General features: G+C 44.9%; 1 protein-coding gene across 1 annotated transcript in view; it reads left to right on the top strand.

The window, feature by feature from the left end:
• Positions 1-14,609, top strand: part of arhgap10 (Rho GTPase activating protein 10) — an 84,328-nt gene extending 69,719 nt beyond the window's left edge. Inside the window, exons 20-23 of the mRNA XM_066679527.1 lie at positions 192-360; positions 7,363-7,470; positions 10,483-10,574; positions 13,278-14,609. Of these exons, the coding sequence (XP_066535624.1) occupies positions 192-360; positions 7,363-7,470; positions 10,483-10,574; positions 13,278-13,366 (458 nt within the window). The 3' untranslated portion in view covers positions 13,367-14,609. The remainder of the gene's footprint in view (positions 1-191; positions 361-7,362; positions 7,471-10,482; positions 10,575-13,277) is intronic.
• The last annotated feature ends 682 nt before the right edge of the window (positions 14,610-15,291 follow it).

Genomic DNA, 15,291 nt, shown 5'->3' with positions numbered 1-15,291 from the left:
GAATGTCCTCGCAAGTCTGACCTGACCTGCCCTCAAAGAGGGACACGGTTGTCTTCACCTCACACACACACACACACACAGAGGGAAAGAGAGGAAGACAAAACATAAAAGACATTCACTTTTGTTTCCTCTCATTGTATTAGATAAATCCTAGCTAAACTTCTCTCTCTCTCTCTCTCTCTCTCTCTCAGTCTCACCATCCTCTGAGTCTGTGTCTCTGACCCCTGATGAGGCGTCTCTGGGCAGTAACGAGTCAGTCTCGTCTCAGTCCTCCACAGCTTCGAACTCAGAAACCCCACCGGAGAAGACCAGGAGTACCCATGGCAACACACTCCCCATCTCCAACCCACAGAATTCTGGGTAAGTGACGTCCAGCTGTGCCTCCAGCTCAGACCTCACCAGCGTTTACAGGAGGAAGCTCGTGTGGTCCTGTGCGTATTAAAGAGCAGAAAGGTCATTAGCGGTGCCATTAAAGTATTAGCCCCATGTCAGAACAGACCTGACTTGACTTTCAGATTCTTCACGCTCCAGTTTGGATCTAGCGCTTCGACTACATCATCCTGCACGAGCGGGCGGAGGACGCGTAATTAAAAGTGTGTTCACAGATTATATCCGGTTGCCATCACCCTTCCAACTCCACGTGGGATTCAGAGACAACAGCCATGTTTCTGTCAGAAATAAGTCTACCACTGTTTATTTGATTGTGTTTTGAGTGGGAACTCACAACAATTTTGACTTTCTTTTGGGGGAAAAGGAGCTCAGAACCTGTTCGGAAATAATATATTGGAGTAAACTTTGAGTTCAGCCTGAGCGCTGGTAGAAAGTGAGCGCTCCAGTACAGTTTAAGCTTGTGCCCCAGTGTAGGTTTAAAGCCTTCACTCCCCTGCTTTCTGACAGTTGCCCAAAAAGTTTTCGTTTTGAAGCCGACGCTTAGAAAAGCACTGTTTGCACCACTCTCCTGTGCGGAATCAGGGTTGCCAGTTTGGGCAGGATTCGCCGTACAGTTTTGAACGTTGGTACACTCAGTAATTACGTTTTAAACGTGCAAACTGTACCCCTCTGCTGATACGCTTTTAGTGTTTCTGTGCCTTTGTTGCTCATGGTGTTAATCGGTCCTGGATGGAGATTCCTGGAGGTGTCTCTCTGTGAATTTGGCCTTAGCTGCGTATTCAGGAGAGAAGGAGTTGAGCCCCAGATCGGAACGGAACGGCAGAACATAAATATCCGAAAACAACCACAGCGCACACATGCAAACATTTGCTGACGGGGGCTGGGGGGTCGAGGTGCTTTTCCAGGCGCTGGTCTTAGCACCAGTTCGTTCAGTTCCACGGTGTTATGTTTAATAAAGCGCTTTTCATTGTCATCTCCAGGTGGCTCAGCCCAAGGACTGAAGATGTTAGTGCATGTTCCTGGTATTGTTTGGCAGAAGTTTTGAGTCTCTCTCTGTGTCTTTCTCTCTCTCTCTATCTCTCCCCCCCCCCTCTCACAGTCCTTGAGCTGCTCTGAGCCCAGGGCAGCTGGCTGGTGCTGAATGCTGATGTGGGAGATAATAATATTGGGTTATGCTGGGAAATTCAGCTCTTTGCTCTCTGCCATGCCTGCAAGAATTCACCTTGAAAATAAACTTTTTCTTTGTCTGCTCTCCTTTTGCGTCTCCGTCCTCGCTCCTCTCTTCCACCCCCCCCCCCCCCCCCCACTCTGCTGTTAAAGTAACATCACCAGCCACCTCAAGACTCAGCCTAAGATTTCAGTGTCTGACTCGCTTCGTCCAATCCTCACTCACTTAGGCTTAAGAGCATTGTTGCACACGGTGTGCACCTGTGTTAATCAGCGCAGCCTTCCGCGCTGGCGATGTTTCAGGCCGAGCCTTGGCATTAACGCACGCACAGAGCACACGTCTATTTTTAGACACCCCCCCCCCATGGCATGAAGACGGTGGCTTGCTAGGACTCGTTTCTCATTATTTTCAGATCCATCATCAAAACTATAGACAGGTGTGTTTGTTTAAGTCGTGCACAATACAGGTTTACGTTTATAGGTCTCAGGATTGGAGAAATATATACAGTTAGTCATTCACTGTTAGTCTTTCAACCACTACCTCTCTCTCACACACACACACACACAGGCCTTTGTCTTTGTAACTTGCATTCTCTCTCTCTCTCTGCCCCCCATCTCCTCCTCTCTATCCCCTTTCTCTCTCACTCTCCTCTCTTTCCATCACTTGGCCTGGAGTCATGGTCACAGACGGGGCTTTGCTTATGTAACGCTCTGCTGCTTCTTTCTCTCTCTCTCTCTCTCTCTCTCCCCTTGATTTTTTCCAGCCTGCGCCAAGCAGGAAGTGCTGCAGTAAGTCTTGCACTGTGTATGTGTGTGTGTGTGTGTGTGTGTGTGTGTGTGTGTGTGTGGAGGGGACAGGTGGCTGCACTCGTACACTGTAAACACTTGCTCCCTGGTTCTGTGCGGATATTCAGTGTATGTACTCATCTAACACACACCATGCTGCCCACACCGCCAGATCCACACCCTCTATACGTTACCCAGAGTTTAAAGGGCAATGCCACCAAAATTCTACAAAGTTATTTAAAGTGGTCTCTGATATGTGACTTTTACTTTTAGCTCTTTTTATTAAAGACAATTACAAATCTACCACCTCCTGCTTGAGACTTTACAATAGGTTTAAAAAAAAAAAACATAACCAAAGAAAACGTTTACCGCAGTTTTAACTTCCTAAGCGTTTGGTGTATAATGCTACTGCCGTAAAAACACATTTTTAAGTTTAAACTGCTGCTGCAATTCAAAGGTTTAATGGTATCAAGCTTTCATGTTGAATGCAGAGAGAATTAGGGCTGTAATCAGTCTCAGTAATTAACGAGTATTGCGTGGGTAAATGATATCTGCTGCATTGTTGTGCTCCGAGTTATTTCTGGAAACTGTAATGCAGTGTGTATTAACTAATGAGTGAATATAAAATTGTATGCAGCTTCCTCTAATAGCTCCTAAATCCCATTTTCTGCAGAAGGATGGCGTAAAGGGACTTTTATTTTGTCTGAATCTTTTTTGTAATCCTGCCTGGGATTGGGCGTGTGTTTGAGGATGGCGATAATAAGGCTTCGTATGCGATTCCGGCGTCGGTGCTATTTTATGCTGCCGCAAAATGAGGGCAATTTTCCTCGGTTTGGCTTAGTTGTAATTGTAAAAGCAATTTTAAGTGGAAACCATTTTCCCTGTGGTTCCACCGGTTGCTAGGGCAACAGTATTGGATTTTAATGTTTTTTCACCTGATTTCACTGTGAGGTCGAGCTGGAGGAGGAGACTCACAGCTGTGTGTGTGTGTGTGTGTGTGTGTGTGTGTGTGTGTGTGTGTGTGTGTGTGTGTGTGTGCACGCTTGTGGAGGTGAGGAGTGTGTTATCTGCGAAACTGTTCTGAAGTAAAGCTCTGTCTGAGACAAACCGATAAGGACACATGCAGTGTGTCAGTGTGTGTGTTTGTGTGTGTGTCTGTGTTCATTTTTTTTTTTTTTTTTTTTTACATAAAAGTAGTAGTATACTTATGTTTTACTGTATTAATTTTAATAATTTGGACTATATTCTCAACAGTCTAACAAACTACAGCACATATATCCGCCTAATACCAAGTGCAAAAATGATGTACTATGTCCTCATTAATTCATTATCTGTAACCTTTATCCAGTTCGGTGTCACTGTGGGTCCAGAGCCTACCTGGAATCATTGGGTGCAAGGCAGGAATACACCCTGGAGGGGGCGCTAGTCTTTCACAGGGCAACACACAAACACTCACACATTCACTCACACACTCACACCTACGGACACTTTTGAGTCACCAATCCACCTACCAACGTGTGTTTTTGGACTGTGGGAGGAAACCGGAGCACCCGGAGGAAACCCACGCAAACACAGAGAGAACACACCACACTCCTCACAGACAGTCACCCGGAGGAAACCCACGCAAACACAGAGAGAACACACCACACTCCTCACAGACAGTCACCCGGAGGAAACCCACGCAGACACAGGGAGAACACACCACATTCCTCACAGACAGTCACCCGGAGGAAACCCACGCAAACACAGAGAGAACACACCACACTCCTCACAGACAGTCACCCGGAGGAAACCCACGCAGACACAGGGAGAACACACCACACTCCTTACAGACAGTCACCCGGAGGAAACCCACGCAGACACAGAGAACACACCACACTCCTTACAGACAGTCACCCGGAGGAAACCCACGCAGACACAGGGAGAACACACCACACTCCTCACAGACAGTCACCCGGAGGAAACCCACGCAGACACAGGGAGAACACACCACACTCCTTACAGACAGTCACCCGGAGGAAACCCACGCAGACACAGGGAGAACACACCACACTCCTCACAGACAGTCACCCGGAGGAAACCCACGCAGACACAGGGAGAACACACCACACTCCCCACAGACAGTCACCCGGAGGAAACCCACGCAAACACAGAGAGAACACACCACACTCCTCACAGACAGTCACCCGGAGCGGAAATCAAACCCACAACCTCCAGGTCCCTGGAGCTGTGTGACTGCAACATCTACCTGCTGCTCCACCATGTCGCCCATGTACTATGTACTGTGTTATAAATCTACATGCTGCCAGAATATTAATTATTTTAGCATTTCAAAAAGTTACTGCTGATCTGCTCATCATGGAATTTTAGCACACACACACACACACACACACACACACACACACACACACAGTAAAAACAGTGCAGTGTAATATAATAAAAAGTAACTTTACAAAACAATAAAATCGGACAAAAACAAATCCACAGGGTCTTTGTGCAACAGACACAGTGTAGGTAGCTTTACTTAGCTACAGTGATACTCAGGTAAACAGCAGGTTAATGACGATTTGGCATGTGTATTTGTGCATGTGTGTTAGAGGTTAATGAGTCTATTTGGGCTGTGTGTGTGTGTGTGTGTTAGAGGTTAATGAGTGGATTTGCTGCAGTGCAGTTGGAGCTCTGTGCTGATGTGCAGCAGCTGAACACTCAAAACTACTGCAGAGCAATAAATCACCACCATTCACACAAACACACACACTCACACACATCTATATATGCACATACTGTATATATACCCACTGGCCACTTTATTAGAAACACCATTCTAATACTGGAAAGCTGCTCCTGCTTTGTGCCATGAGTTTAACAAAGATCTCCAGTCGATTTCACGCTGTGAATCTCACAGTTCTGGTCTGGACTCTGCGGAGGTCACTGAAGTCCACGGAGCTCATTGGTTCAACACGCTGGGAGGAGAAGGCTAGCAGGTCTGACAGGTTTGCTGTTCAGATTTCAGCACTGGGGTAGCATTGTGCTTGTGATGAGGGGAGACGGACATTGACGGTTTCATCCGTGTTGTCCTAAAACAACCTGACTACTGTTCGCTACCATCGCTGTCCAGGAAAAACACGTACCTCTGTTTGTGTCCGTTTTAATTTACTGCATCATATTGTGTGAATATTTCATGATGAATGGACCAATAGGAATGCTCCAGAATTACTTTAACATTGACTTCCACATAAAGGCTGGTAAAAATGCTTCATTAAGTCATTTACCCCGTGGCTCTTGCTCCGTTTCTCCAGTGATGTTCGCACTCCTGGTGTAGGTCGACGGAAGCAGGTTATTTGCCATGTCTTGGTCCAGTTTGGTTCTGATGAAGACGCAGTAGTGTGGGTCTGTGCCGGTTAAACAGTTAAAGACTGTGAGTGTGTGTCAGTGCACTCCAGTCTTCTTCTGGTCTTTTGCTTGATCAGCTGAGAAGCACCTGATTCAGCTCAATTGTATTAAAGCAGAGAAATCTGTATTTTCTTCTGAAGTTTTTAAGTCTACAGACACTGTGAGTGTAAAATAGATAGCAGCACATCACAGCAGCATTCGAGAGACGTGTTAATGAAGATTGAGAGAGAGAGAGAGAGAGAGAGTTGTATTAATGCTTTGGCAATACTATATCTGAATATGGTCATGCCAATAAAGCTTATTGAGAGAGAGAGAGACACTCAGAGAGAGAAAGACACACAGAGAGACACTCAGAGAGAGAAACTCAGAGAGAGAGAGAGAAAGAGAGAGAGAGAGAAAGACACAGAGAGAGAGAGACTCAGAGAGAGAGACACACACACAGAGAGAGAGACATTCAGAGAGAGAGAGACACACACACACAGGGAGAGAAAGAGAGACATTCAGAGAGAGAGAGAAGAATGTAGGGGTTTTTTTTGTTGTTTTTTTTTTTTTCTTTTTTTCTTTCCCAGCCTGAGGTGTTTTCATGTGTGTTTCATATCCGGACTGTGATGCTGCAGTGCCTCCAGACTTTTACACAAACACACTCTCTCCCTCTCTCTCTCTGAATTTCAGTCTGGCTCACTGAAGAGCTGCACAGACTTTGTAGGAGGAATAATTATGAAGGGAGATCGCAAGTGTGAGAGTGTGTGTGTGTGTGTGAGAGAGAGAGAGAGAGAGACAGGCAGTGAAGTAGTTAGAGCATGTCTGTGCGAGTTTGGTACAGTTCTGCTGCTTTTTTTCCTGTCTGTCTGTCTTTCTCTCTGTCTGACCTCATACTTCCACTTGCATAATTGTGTATGTGTGTATTGTACTAGAAAAACAGAACTGTGTCATTGTGACTCCTCTCCGGGGCCCCTCTTACTTTTGCCTTCAGCCCCCTTCGGGTTTATTAGGTGCAGTGTGTGTGCGTGTCTTACATACGACTGTTACACCGGAGACCGTCAGAACCACTGTAATTACTAACGCTGCTAATCCATTTCTAGTTAAAAACAACTGATCTCATTCACTGTCCTAATGTAATTAGAAGTATCCTGGGCAATAAGACTGCATTTATTTCTTACGAAACCATTTATTCAGTTCCCTCGTGAGCACCTGATTGAATTTAATGCGGGATTATTTTATACACTCTGCGTCCGATGGGGAGTGAGAGTCCTGGCCTTTCTCAGAGTCACACTCGTTATTTACGCTGGCTGTAATTAAGCTGGATGTTCTAATAGGAGATGGACATTTTCACCCACAAGAAAAGTAGATCCAGCTTCAGTGAAGTGAAGAATAGAACGATTATTTCACCTCTCATTTCTGCTGCGCTGTCTACGGGGACCTGCTTCACTACTTTTTTGCGAAATCTTCTGGCGAGTAAAAGCAGCAGAGTAAAAATAATCTGTTTGTGATCTGAGAGAGGACCACAACAATCCAAAAGCCAGTTCAGAAGTTCATGCTTCACATTGAAGAGAACAGCGGCGGTCACTGCTGACTGGACGGACTTCCCCTGGTTTCGTAAAGCTTGTTTGTCTTTTGTTTTCCCAGCGTGTGCACTGCCATGGCATCGTGGATCAGTCCCTCGGAGTCCGACGCCCAAGGAGAAGAGCCTCCAACAGCAGCAGCTGGAGGTCAGGAGGATAAACCGGCAGAAAGGTGCGTCACCTCTGTTTACCTCTAGTACCTCGGCGCCACACCGCCGTCCGAAATGACATCGTGATGATGATATCCATAACCGTGTGGACATGCACACGGGCCTCCGACAAATCTCTCAGTCAGTTCAATGAACCAGACCAAACCAAGGGTCCGATTTAAGTCAAGTCCATTACTAATGTATAATAGTGTGAGCCCACGTAGTGTTCGGTAAGGTCTTGGGGTCCTGTAGGTGATTTTCTAACGGTTATAGGTGGATATCAAGAAAACAGCAGATCATTTCTGTCGTTAGTTTTCTTGCAATTCCTGTGAAAACTAAACCATTCTGAGTCTGAAGCTTGAGCCTGGCGCTGTGTGACACAGTGGGCTCCAGGACATTAGTCCTCCACCCTACAGCCCTCAGGGGTTTTACCTGCTCCAGAATCTGAAGAAATGCCTCTGTGGAAAGTGATGACCGTTTTCTTTTTCTTAAAATTTAAAGGTCGTTTTAACAAACCGTATAAAGTTAAGGGTGATTACACGTTACACAAAACATTATTCTTTATTCTACACGCCTCTTACTTCACACTCGTACTGAGAACGTTGTGATGTCCCACAGAGGGCTGGACAATAATTTAATATCAGTGTATGTCACAATAGAAAACGTTTCAATAACAATGAGGCCATTTTTAAACACATTTACAGCATCCGTCACTGACTGACATTAATCACAGGTCGCTGCACAATTCATTGCCTTCAATTTTAAAGTTAGTTTAAAAATATTATTAATTGACTCATCCAAGAGGGTTACGTTTGATGGCGATGTCATGTGTCTGTGGCGTTTACGTTGTTTATAACGATATCAGACCTAAATCATATCGACTGAAATTTAGAAATACAGTGGGTCCTCGACTTACGACGTTGATCTGTTCCTACGTCGCGTCGTAAAACGATTTTCGGTGTAAGTCGGAACATACGTACATTCTGTACATAAATAACATACTGTAAGAACTTATCCGCCTCCTAACACCTATCCTCCTCGGTCCCGAGCCGCGTAACCGTGTATTCTTCCGCCGCGCCGCGCACAACACACGAAGTTCACGTTACGACGTTTACCACGCAAAACCACTTAAATCGAAACAAGGCTTTATACAGTAAATCGGAGATGTGTCGTAACCATGAAACATCGTAACTCAGGACAGACGTAACACGAGGACCTCCTGTGTATCGCGGTATTAATTTTGACCACATCGTCCAGCCCTAGTCCCCTCTAATGAACACGTATACGACATCTTCCACATTACAACAACGAGGGGGTTACAGAGTGTAATTCATTTTGAAATCAAGGTGTGGTGGTGTCCTGCCCACCTCCAAAAGTTACATAGTGCAGTTTCTGCAGTGCTGAGCTGAGAGTAGCAACGACAGACTCTTTGCTTTCTATTACAGCTGAGTGCAGGGTGTAATTTTATAATAAAAACACCGCTTACTGTTGCTTTAATGTATGAAGGTCTTCTTCACCAACAAATAAATATTTTCATTTTTATTAAAAGTCTACGTTTGTGAAGCTCGGTGACCCCAGTTCAGGTTCAGCCCCGCGCCGAGTGTTGTCACTCAATCATCATTGTTCATTCATCCTCTTTCCCATTTCCCCCCCCCCCCCCCCCACACACACACACACAGGCTTTGACTGTCAGAGCCTCACACCGTACACACACTTTTTCTCCAACTTTCCCTTTCCCACTGCAGATTCACAAATATCCACACATTCCCTTCACCCAAGGAAACACACACACACACACACACTCCAGTCGTTAGGATGATCTACAGTTCAGCTCCAGACAAGAAGCCACATTAACTTTCCAACTAAAATGACTGATGCCCGATGGCAGCTGGTCAAATGCATTCGATTTGCAAGCCGTTAACAGCGCTCACGCAAACAGGTTCCAGAAGAGGGTCGGCCTTCGAACAAACACCATCCCTCTTCTGCTGCATTGTTAGAGTTGGAGAAATTTCAGCTTCACAGCACATCAGCACCTCCATGGCAAACTTTTCTCCGTGTGTCTGTCTGGGCGCAGTGTTTTGACTCCAGCCCTTCCCCAAAAAACATAGCGCTGTTGCTCTGAGGCGATGTATAAAATATTTATCGCTCTGCCAGGTGCGGAAGACTCGCTCGGTGCCTTTTTCACCGAACAGCAGAGAGATAAGTACTAGCGGGGCTGGTCCGGTCCAGTCAGCTATGACATTTTAACTGCACCTTCTCCAAAAACGCCTCACTTTGTTAAAGAAAAGGCTGCTTTTGTAGTAAGCCTTAAGTGCATTTGTACCCCTCTCACCTCCTCTTGGCCTTTGAAAGTTTTCATGAACTTCAGCGATGCACTCTTTCTTTCGGGACCGAGAGTGATATCCAGGGAAGGACAGGAGAACCAGCGCCTCTGGGTGTACTTTTGACTTCTCCTTCTTCGCTGTGAATTGTGGCTGGTGTTTCATTATCGGCTCAGTGCTTCCCTTATTCAAACCACGTGTGCAATCTGTGTGTATAAGTGTGTGTGTGTGTGTGTGTGTGCATATTTTCAGGACAAAAGAGACTCGGCAAAAAAAACAGGACTCACCTCCAGGATCAACAAAGTAGCTCTGATTTTTCAAAAATATAAAAGCCATATTTAGTTTTATACAAATATACCTCATAAAGACCTACACGTCACGGTCAGAACTCAGCCCCTGACTCTAAAATGGTAGCTTTACTCTAAAGGTATTTGTTATAATATTGATTCATTTGAATCATTGAATCATTTCTTGGGGTCCATTCATTAATAAAGAAAACCCACCGTTTACAGAGAACAGTGTCCAAGAAGGTGCGGATTCTGACTTTGTTTTGTTCAACTTTGTAGAATCAACACACACACACACACACACACACACACACCCTTTCTCTGTCTGAATCAAGAGCAGTCTTGAGATTGAAAAACCACGTCCATCCTAAACCTTCTCTTTGTGAAAGGTGAGGCGGTCCACTAACTGATTGCCTCCATTTTTCAGTGTCACCCTGATGAAAGCCAAGGCTGTGTACCCGTGCGAGGCCGAGCACGATTCCGAACTCTCCTTCCAGGTTGGAGCAATCTTCCACGCCGGTAAGTGGGAGCGTTATCGGGCACTCACTTGCTCACTCTCTCGCTCGCTCGCCCCCAAAAAATCCGCCGGGATATTGGATTCGCCGGACCGAGCTGCCGCCCAGCTGAAAATCTGATCTCATATCACACACACACACACACACACACAGAGAGAGAGAGAGTCCTGCTGAATCAGTCTGCAGAGGACAAGGAAAACTTATAATCATGCAGAGAGGAAATGAGGTTTTCTGGCTTCCAATATCAGAGTCATTGTTTTTCACATCCTTTATCACTACAGCGGTCATTCTACAGAACTTGCTTCATCTTTACCTTCAGTATATCGACTATATTTCTCTATCAAAGTCTTTCTTACTTACAGACGCGATGGTCACCCTTTTCTTTAAGGCTACTGATGTGGCATTGAAGTACTAAAGATAAATCGCCCTTTAATTCCAGTCGTTTTTGTATCAATCTCTTGGAAAAGTAGATGAAGAGGAAGTAAACAGAGAACTCAAATGAACAGAAGTTCTGAAGGTGTTCCCAGTTTTTAAATGTTTGATAAATATTAGCGGACCAGGAGAAGTTTGTAGCTTTCCACTTTCTGAAAATCATTATTTTTGTGTCGTATCTAAAGAGACTTGGTAAAGGATTGTATATCATCAGTGTGTTTCAACAAACTCAGGCCAGAACCGGGAATCACTGCAAATTATTATGTATTATTTAATATTTGTGGAATGTGGGTAGCTTGTTTATCTGAGAGTGTAGTGCACTCTGTTCTGGACGCTGCTTACAGCAGTTTTATGGTTAAAGCAAATATTGCTGCATTACTTTCAACCAAGCATCTGACAACTAAGCATTTTTTGGCAAATTATCAGAGACCTGTGCCTGGGCTGTTCTCTCAGATACGCAGCAGGTGGAAAGTTAAAAATTAAGCGTGCTCATCTCTCTCCCTCCTTTTTACCTTCACCCAGCTTCACTACACACCTGTGCTAATGGAGGACTAATTAACGTGCGTATTAAAGGTTTATTTTAAGAAATACGTATGATACATGTTTATTAGAATCTTGATATACGCTTAAATGCAAAACATGGGCCAAATCTAAACTATCAGCAATTAAACAAACAGAAGGAGTCACTCAGAGTAAATATTTTTTTAAATGTAGAAGCCCCTGAGATTTTCATTCATTGTCTGTAACCCTTATCCAGTTCAGGGTCGCGGTGGGTCCAGAGCCCACCTGGAATCACTGGGCGCAAGGCGGGAATACACCCTGGAGGGGGCGCCAGTGCTTCACAGGGCAACACACATTCACTCAGACCTACGGACACTTTTTGAGTCTCCAATCCACCTACCACTGTGTGTTTTTGGACTGTGGGAGGAAACGGGAGCACCTGGAGGAAACCCACGCAGACACAGAGAGAACACACCACACTCCTCACAGACAGTCACCCGGAGGAAACCCACGCAGACACAGAGATAACACACCACACTCCTCACAGACAGTCACCCGGAGGAAACCCACGCAGACACAGGGAGAACACACCACACTCCTCACAGACAGTCACCCGGAGAAACCCACGCAGACACAGAGAGAACACACCACACTCCTCACAGACAGTCACCCGGAGGAAACCCACGCAGACACAGGGAGAACACACCACACTCCTCACAGACAGTCACCCGGAGGAAACCCACGCAGACACAGGGAGAACACACCACACTCCTCACAGACAGTCACCAGGAGGAAACCCACGCAGACACAGAGAGAACACACCACACTTCTCAGTTTATTACTTAGGCCACTAATATCTCCAGATTTGTCCTGGAGCGCTCCAGTGTGAGGATAGAAAAATGTTAAACAGATTTCCACTCATTCAGTTCACAGCACAAATTCAGCACCTGTTCCATGTGATTAAACCTTCACTAAAGACACATCCTGAAGTATCAGAATCTCATTAAACTGCTTTAAAGGAATGAGATGTGGCCTGTGTTAGTTACACGACTGAGCTCCGATTAAAATCCATGCTCGGAAGCTTGCACAACAAGTTCTCTAATGTGGTCATAATAAATGAGTATTAGTGTTTTTAGGGGTTTATTGTGTGAGTAATTGCCAGCGTGTTTATTTTCAGCAGCCAAAATAAGTATGAACCGTTGACAGGTGTAAATAACTAGCTCTTTCACAGTAATTACACAGTTGATTCTTCTTGTGTACGCACAAACCCATCCAGAAGGAAATAGCTTTCCTTCCACACAATAATAACATCACATCAGTTTTATGTTGCGCTTTTCATTCAACTCAAAGACGTTTTACAGAAAATAAAACACAAACAATAACAGAGAGCTGGGATGATGGTGGAGGCTGAAAGAGATGCGTTTTTAATTGTTGTTTAAATGTTTGTAGTGAGTCTGACCCCTGACCCTGGGGTGTGGTGCTTAGCTTTGGTGGTGGGAGTGAGGAGGTGATGGGAGGGAGGTGATCGAAGGCGACAAGACGGACAGAGATGCTGCAGGAGGTGGGGGTGGGTGAAGGGAAGACCGCAGAGGAGACCAGCCGAACTCCACCATCACGTTCCTCCGAGCGTATGACTCGTCCGCGGACAGTCCGCCGTACCTCTTTGTTGTGATAATTCCGTGAAGACGCACTGAGCTCTGTAAAGGCACTGTATGAATACAATACATCATTTTACTATTGTCATTGTTATTAGTGTCTCTCCTCTCCATCGCAGTGACCCTGTCCCGGGAGCCCGGCTGGCTGGAAGGAGAGCTGGAGGGCAAACGAGGCCTCATCCCCGAGAACTACGTGGAAATACTGTAACGCAGGACGACGAGACAGACATCTCTATATATACATGGTATCCATGGTGTGGCCCTGACTTTTTTATTTACCCACTCACTCTCACACTCCTCCTTTTCTGCCCATACATCACTCTCCTCTTCGAGTGCCCCTTCGAGGGTGTTTCCGCGACTAGACGTGGACGTGGAAGACTTTCATCGTCTTAAAGTACGAAAGAAAACAAAGAGCCTCTGGGACGGACTGTACGTGTTAATATCGGGTGCAGAGGCTGACGTTTTCTGTCGTCTGTTATTTTGTGTGGTTTTAAATGAATAGTGAGGCTGTAATGCATGGGTGTATATTGTATTTTATATTTAATTGACACCGTTCATTTCATTGAGTTTCCAGGGCGTGTTAAGAACACAGTCAATAAAACCTAGCCGTTGCTATTCTTCGTTAGAGGTGTTTCATTGGTTGATGCACTCCAGATGTTGGTTTCTGGTTGGTATTGAGCACACTACACACTGTTAAGCGCTTGCTGTTGAAGTTGAAATGCAGTGCCTTAAAGTCACTTTGCCTCCCACATTTGACGCTGTCCAAGAATTTGGAATAAAATTAAATTTTACTGTAAATAGCTTTAAAAAGTCAGAGGGTGTGGGGAGGTAAAAGAAACCCCTCCAAACACTTACAAACTTCCAAAATAAATATAAACAGAATTATAACTGTAAAAAAAAAAATTCGGATTATTCCGATTTTTTTTTAGAATTGAGCAAAAACAAGTGTCTAATTTGTGGGTTTCTAATTTTATATATTTTTATTTTTATTTATATATAAGTCTCAAAATAACGAGATGCTGAAAGGGTTATTCTTATCTTTTATGGCAGCGGTTCACTACCGTAAATACGAACTAGTCCAGAAATTCGCGTCGTTCGTAAACGCCGAGTGGCCAGGTCTTACTTTAGCGCTGTGCTGGTCGTGTTGTTAATGCTGTTTATTAAAGGTCAAGTGCTCGTACGAAGTCCTGTACCGCTGTGCGAGAGCTGAAAGTGTTTGCGGTGCTTTTTTCGCCGAGACGTTTTGTTCACGGTGGCGTCGGAGTCACTCGTGCTGCTGCAGTTTAATGAGGCACTCTCATTTTTCTAAGAGCATTTCATTTCTGTGGTCCATATTTGTGACTGAGCACCGTAGCTGTAATTTAAGACAGTGATTTATAACGTCTGTAGAGGTCTTGGCATCTGTTTGATTTTTGTATTATTGTGATCCTGTTGATCAATGTTAAATAAATAAAGGCTTTTTATTCGGACGTGTGTTTTATTTCTGTTCACGTGTGCCCTGAACCAAGGAGTCTCTCATTAGAGCCGCGCAGCGGTGGGATTTAATGAAAATAAAAGAGCGCTTTCAGAATGGATTCAGACGGAATCAGCGCAGCTTCAAGCCAGTAGTCAACGCGCGGGTCATGTTTACTGTTCTCTGCATCGAGATGATTAATATTATTATTATAAAGACATAGACCGTTGGAGAACGATAAACAAGACAGAGGCACTATTCTGCTCATTATTGCTTTTCTTTGCATATAAATAAAGTCAAATTGATTAGTGATGGATCAACAAACACCACTCCTCCTCATTTACATTACATTACATTAACCAGAGTGAATCAAAAAGTGCTTTACTGTTCACACAGAACACATCCTTGGCTTTGTGTAGGTTATGATCCACAAGCTTCGGTGCGGACAGATCCCCAGTATGCATCAGTATGTAAGCCTAGATTCAACCTGCTCAACAAACCTGCTGAATGTCTGAATGTCAAATCAAATACAACACACACACTCACATTCACTCACACCTACGGACACTTTTTGAGTCGCCAATCCACCTACCAACCTGTGTTTTTGAACTGTAACCGCAGCACCCGGAGGAAACCCACGCAGACACAGAGAGAACACACCACACTCCTCACAGACAGTC

The sequence above is a fragment of the Hoplias malabaricus genome, chromosome 8, assembly GCF_029633855.1.
Source record: "Hoplias malabaricus isolate fHopMal1 chromosome 8, fHopMal1.hap1, whole genome shotgun sequence".
NCBI lineage: Eukaryota > Metazoa > Chordata > Actinopteri > Characiformes > Erythrinidae > Hoplias > Hoplias malabaricus.
This window is presented reverse-complemented; position numbering and strand designations above follow the sequence as displayed.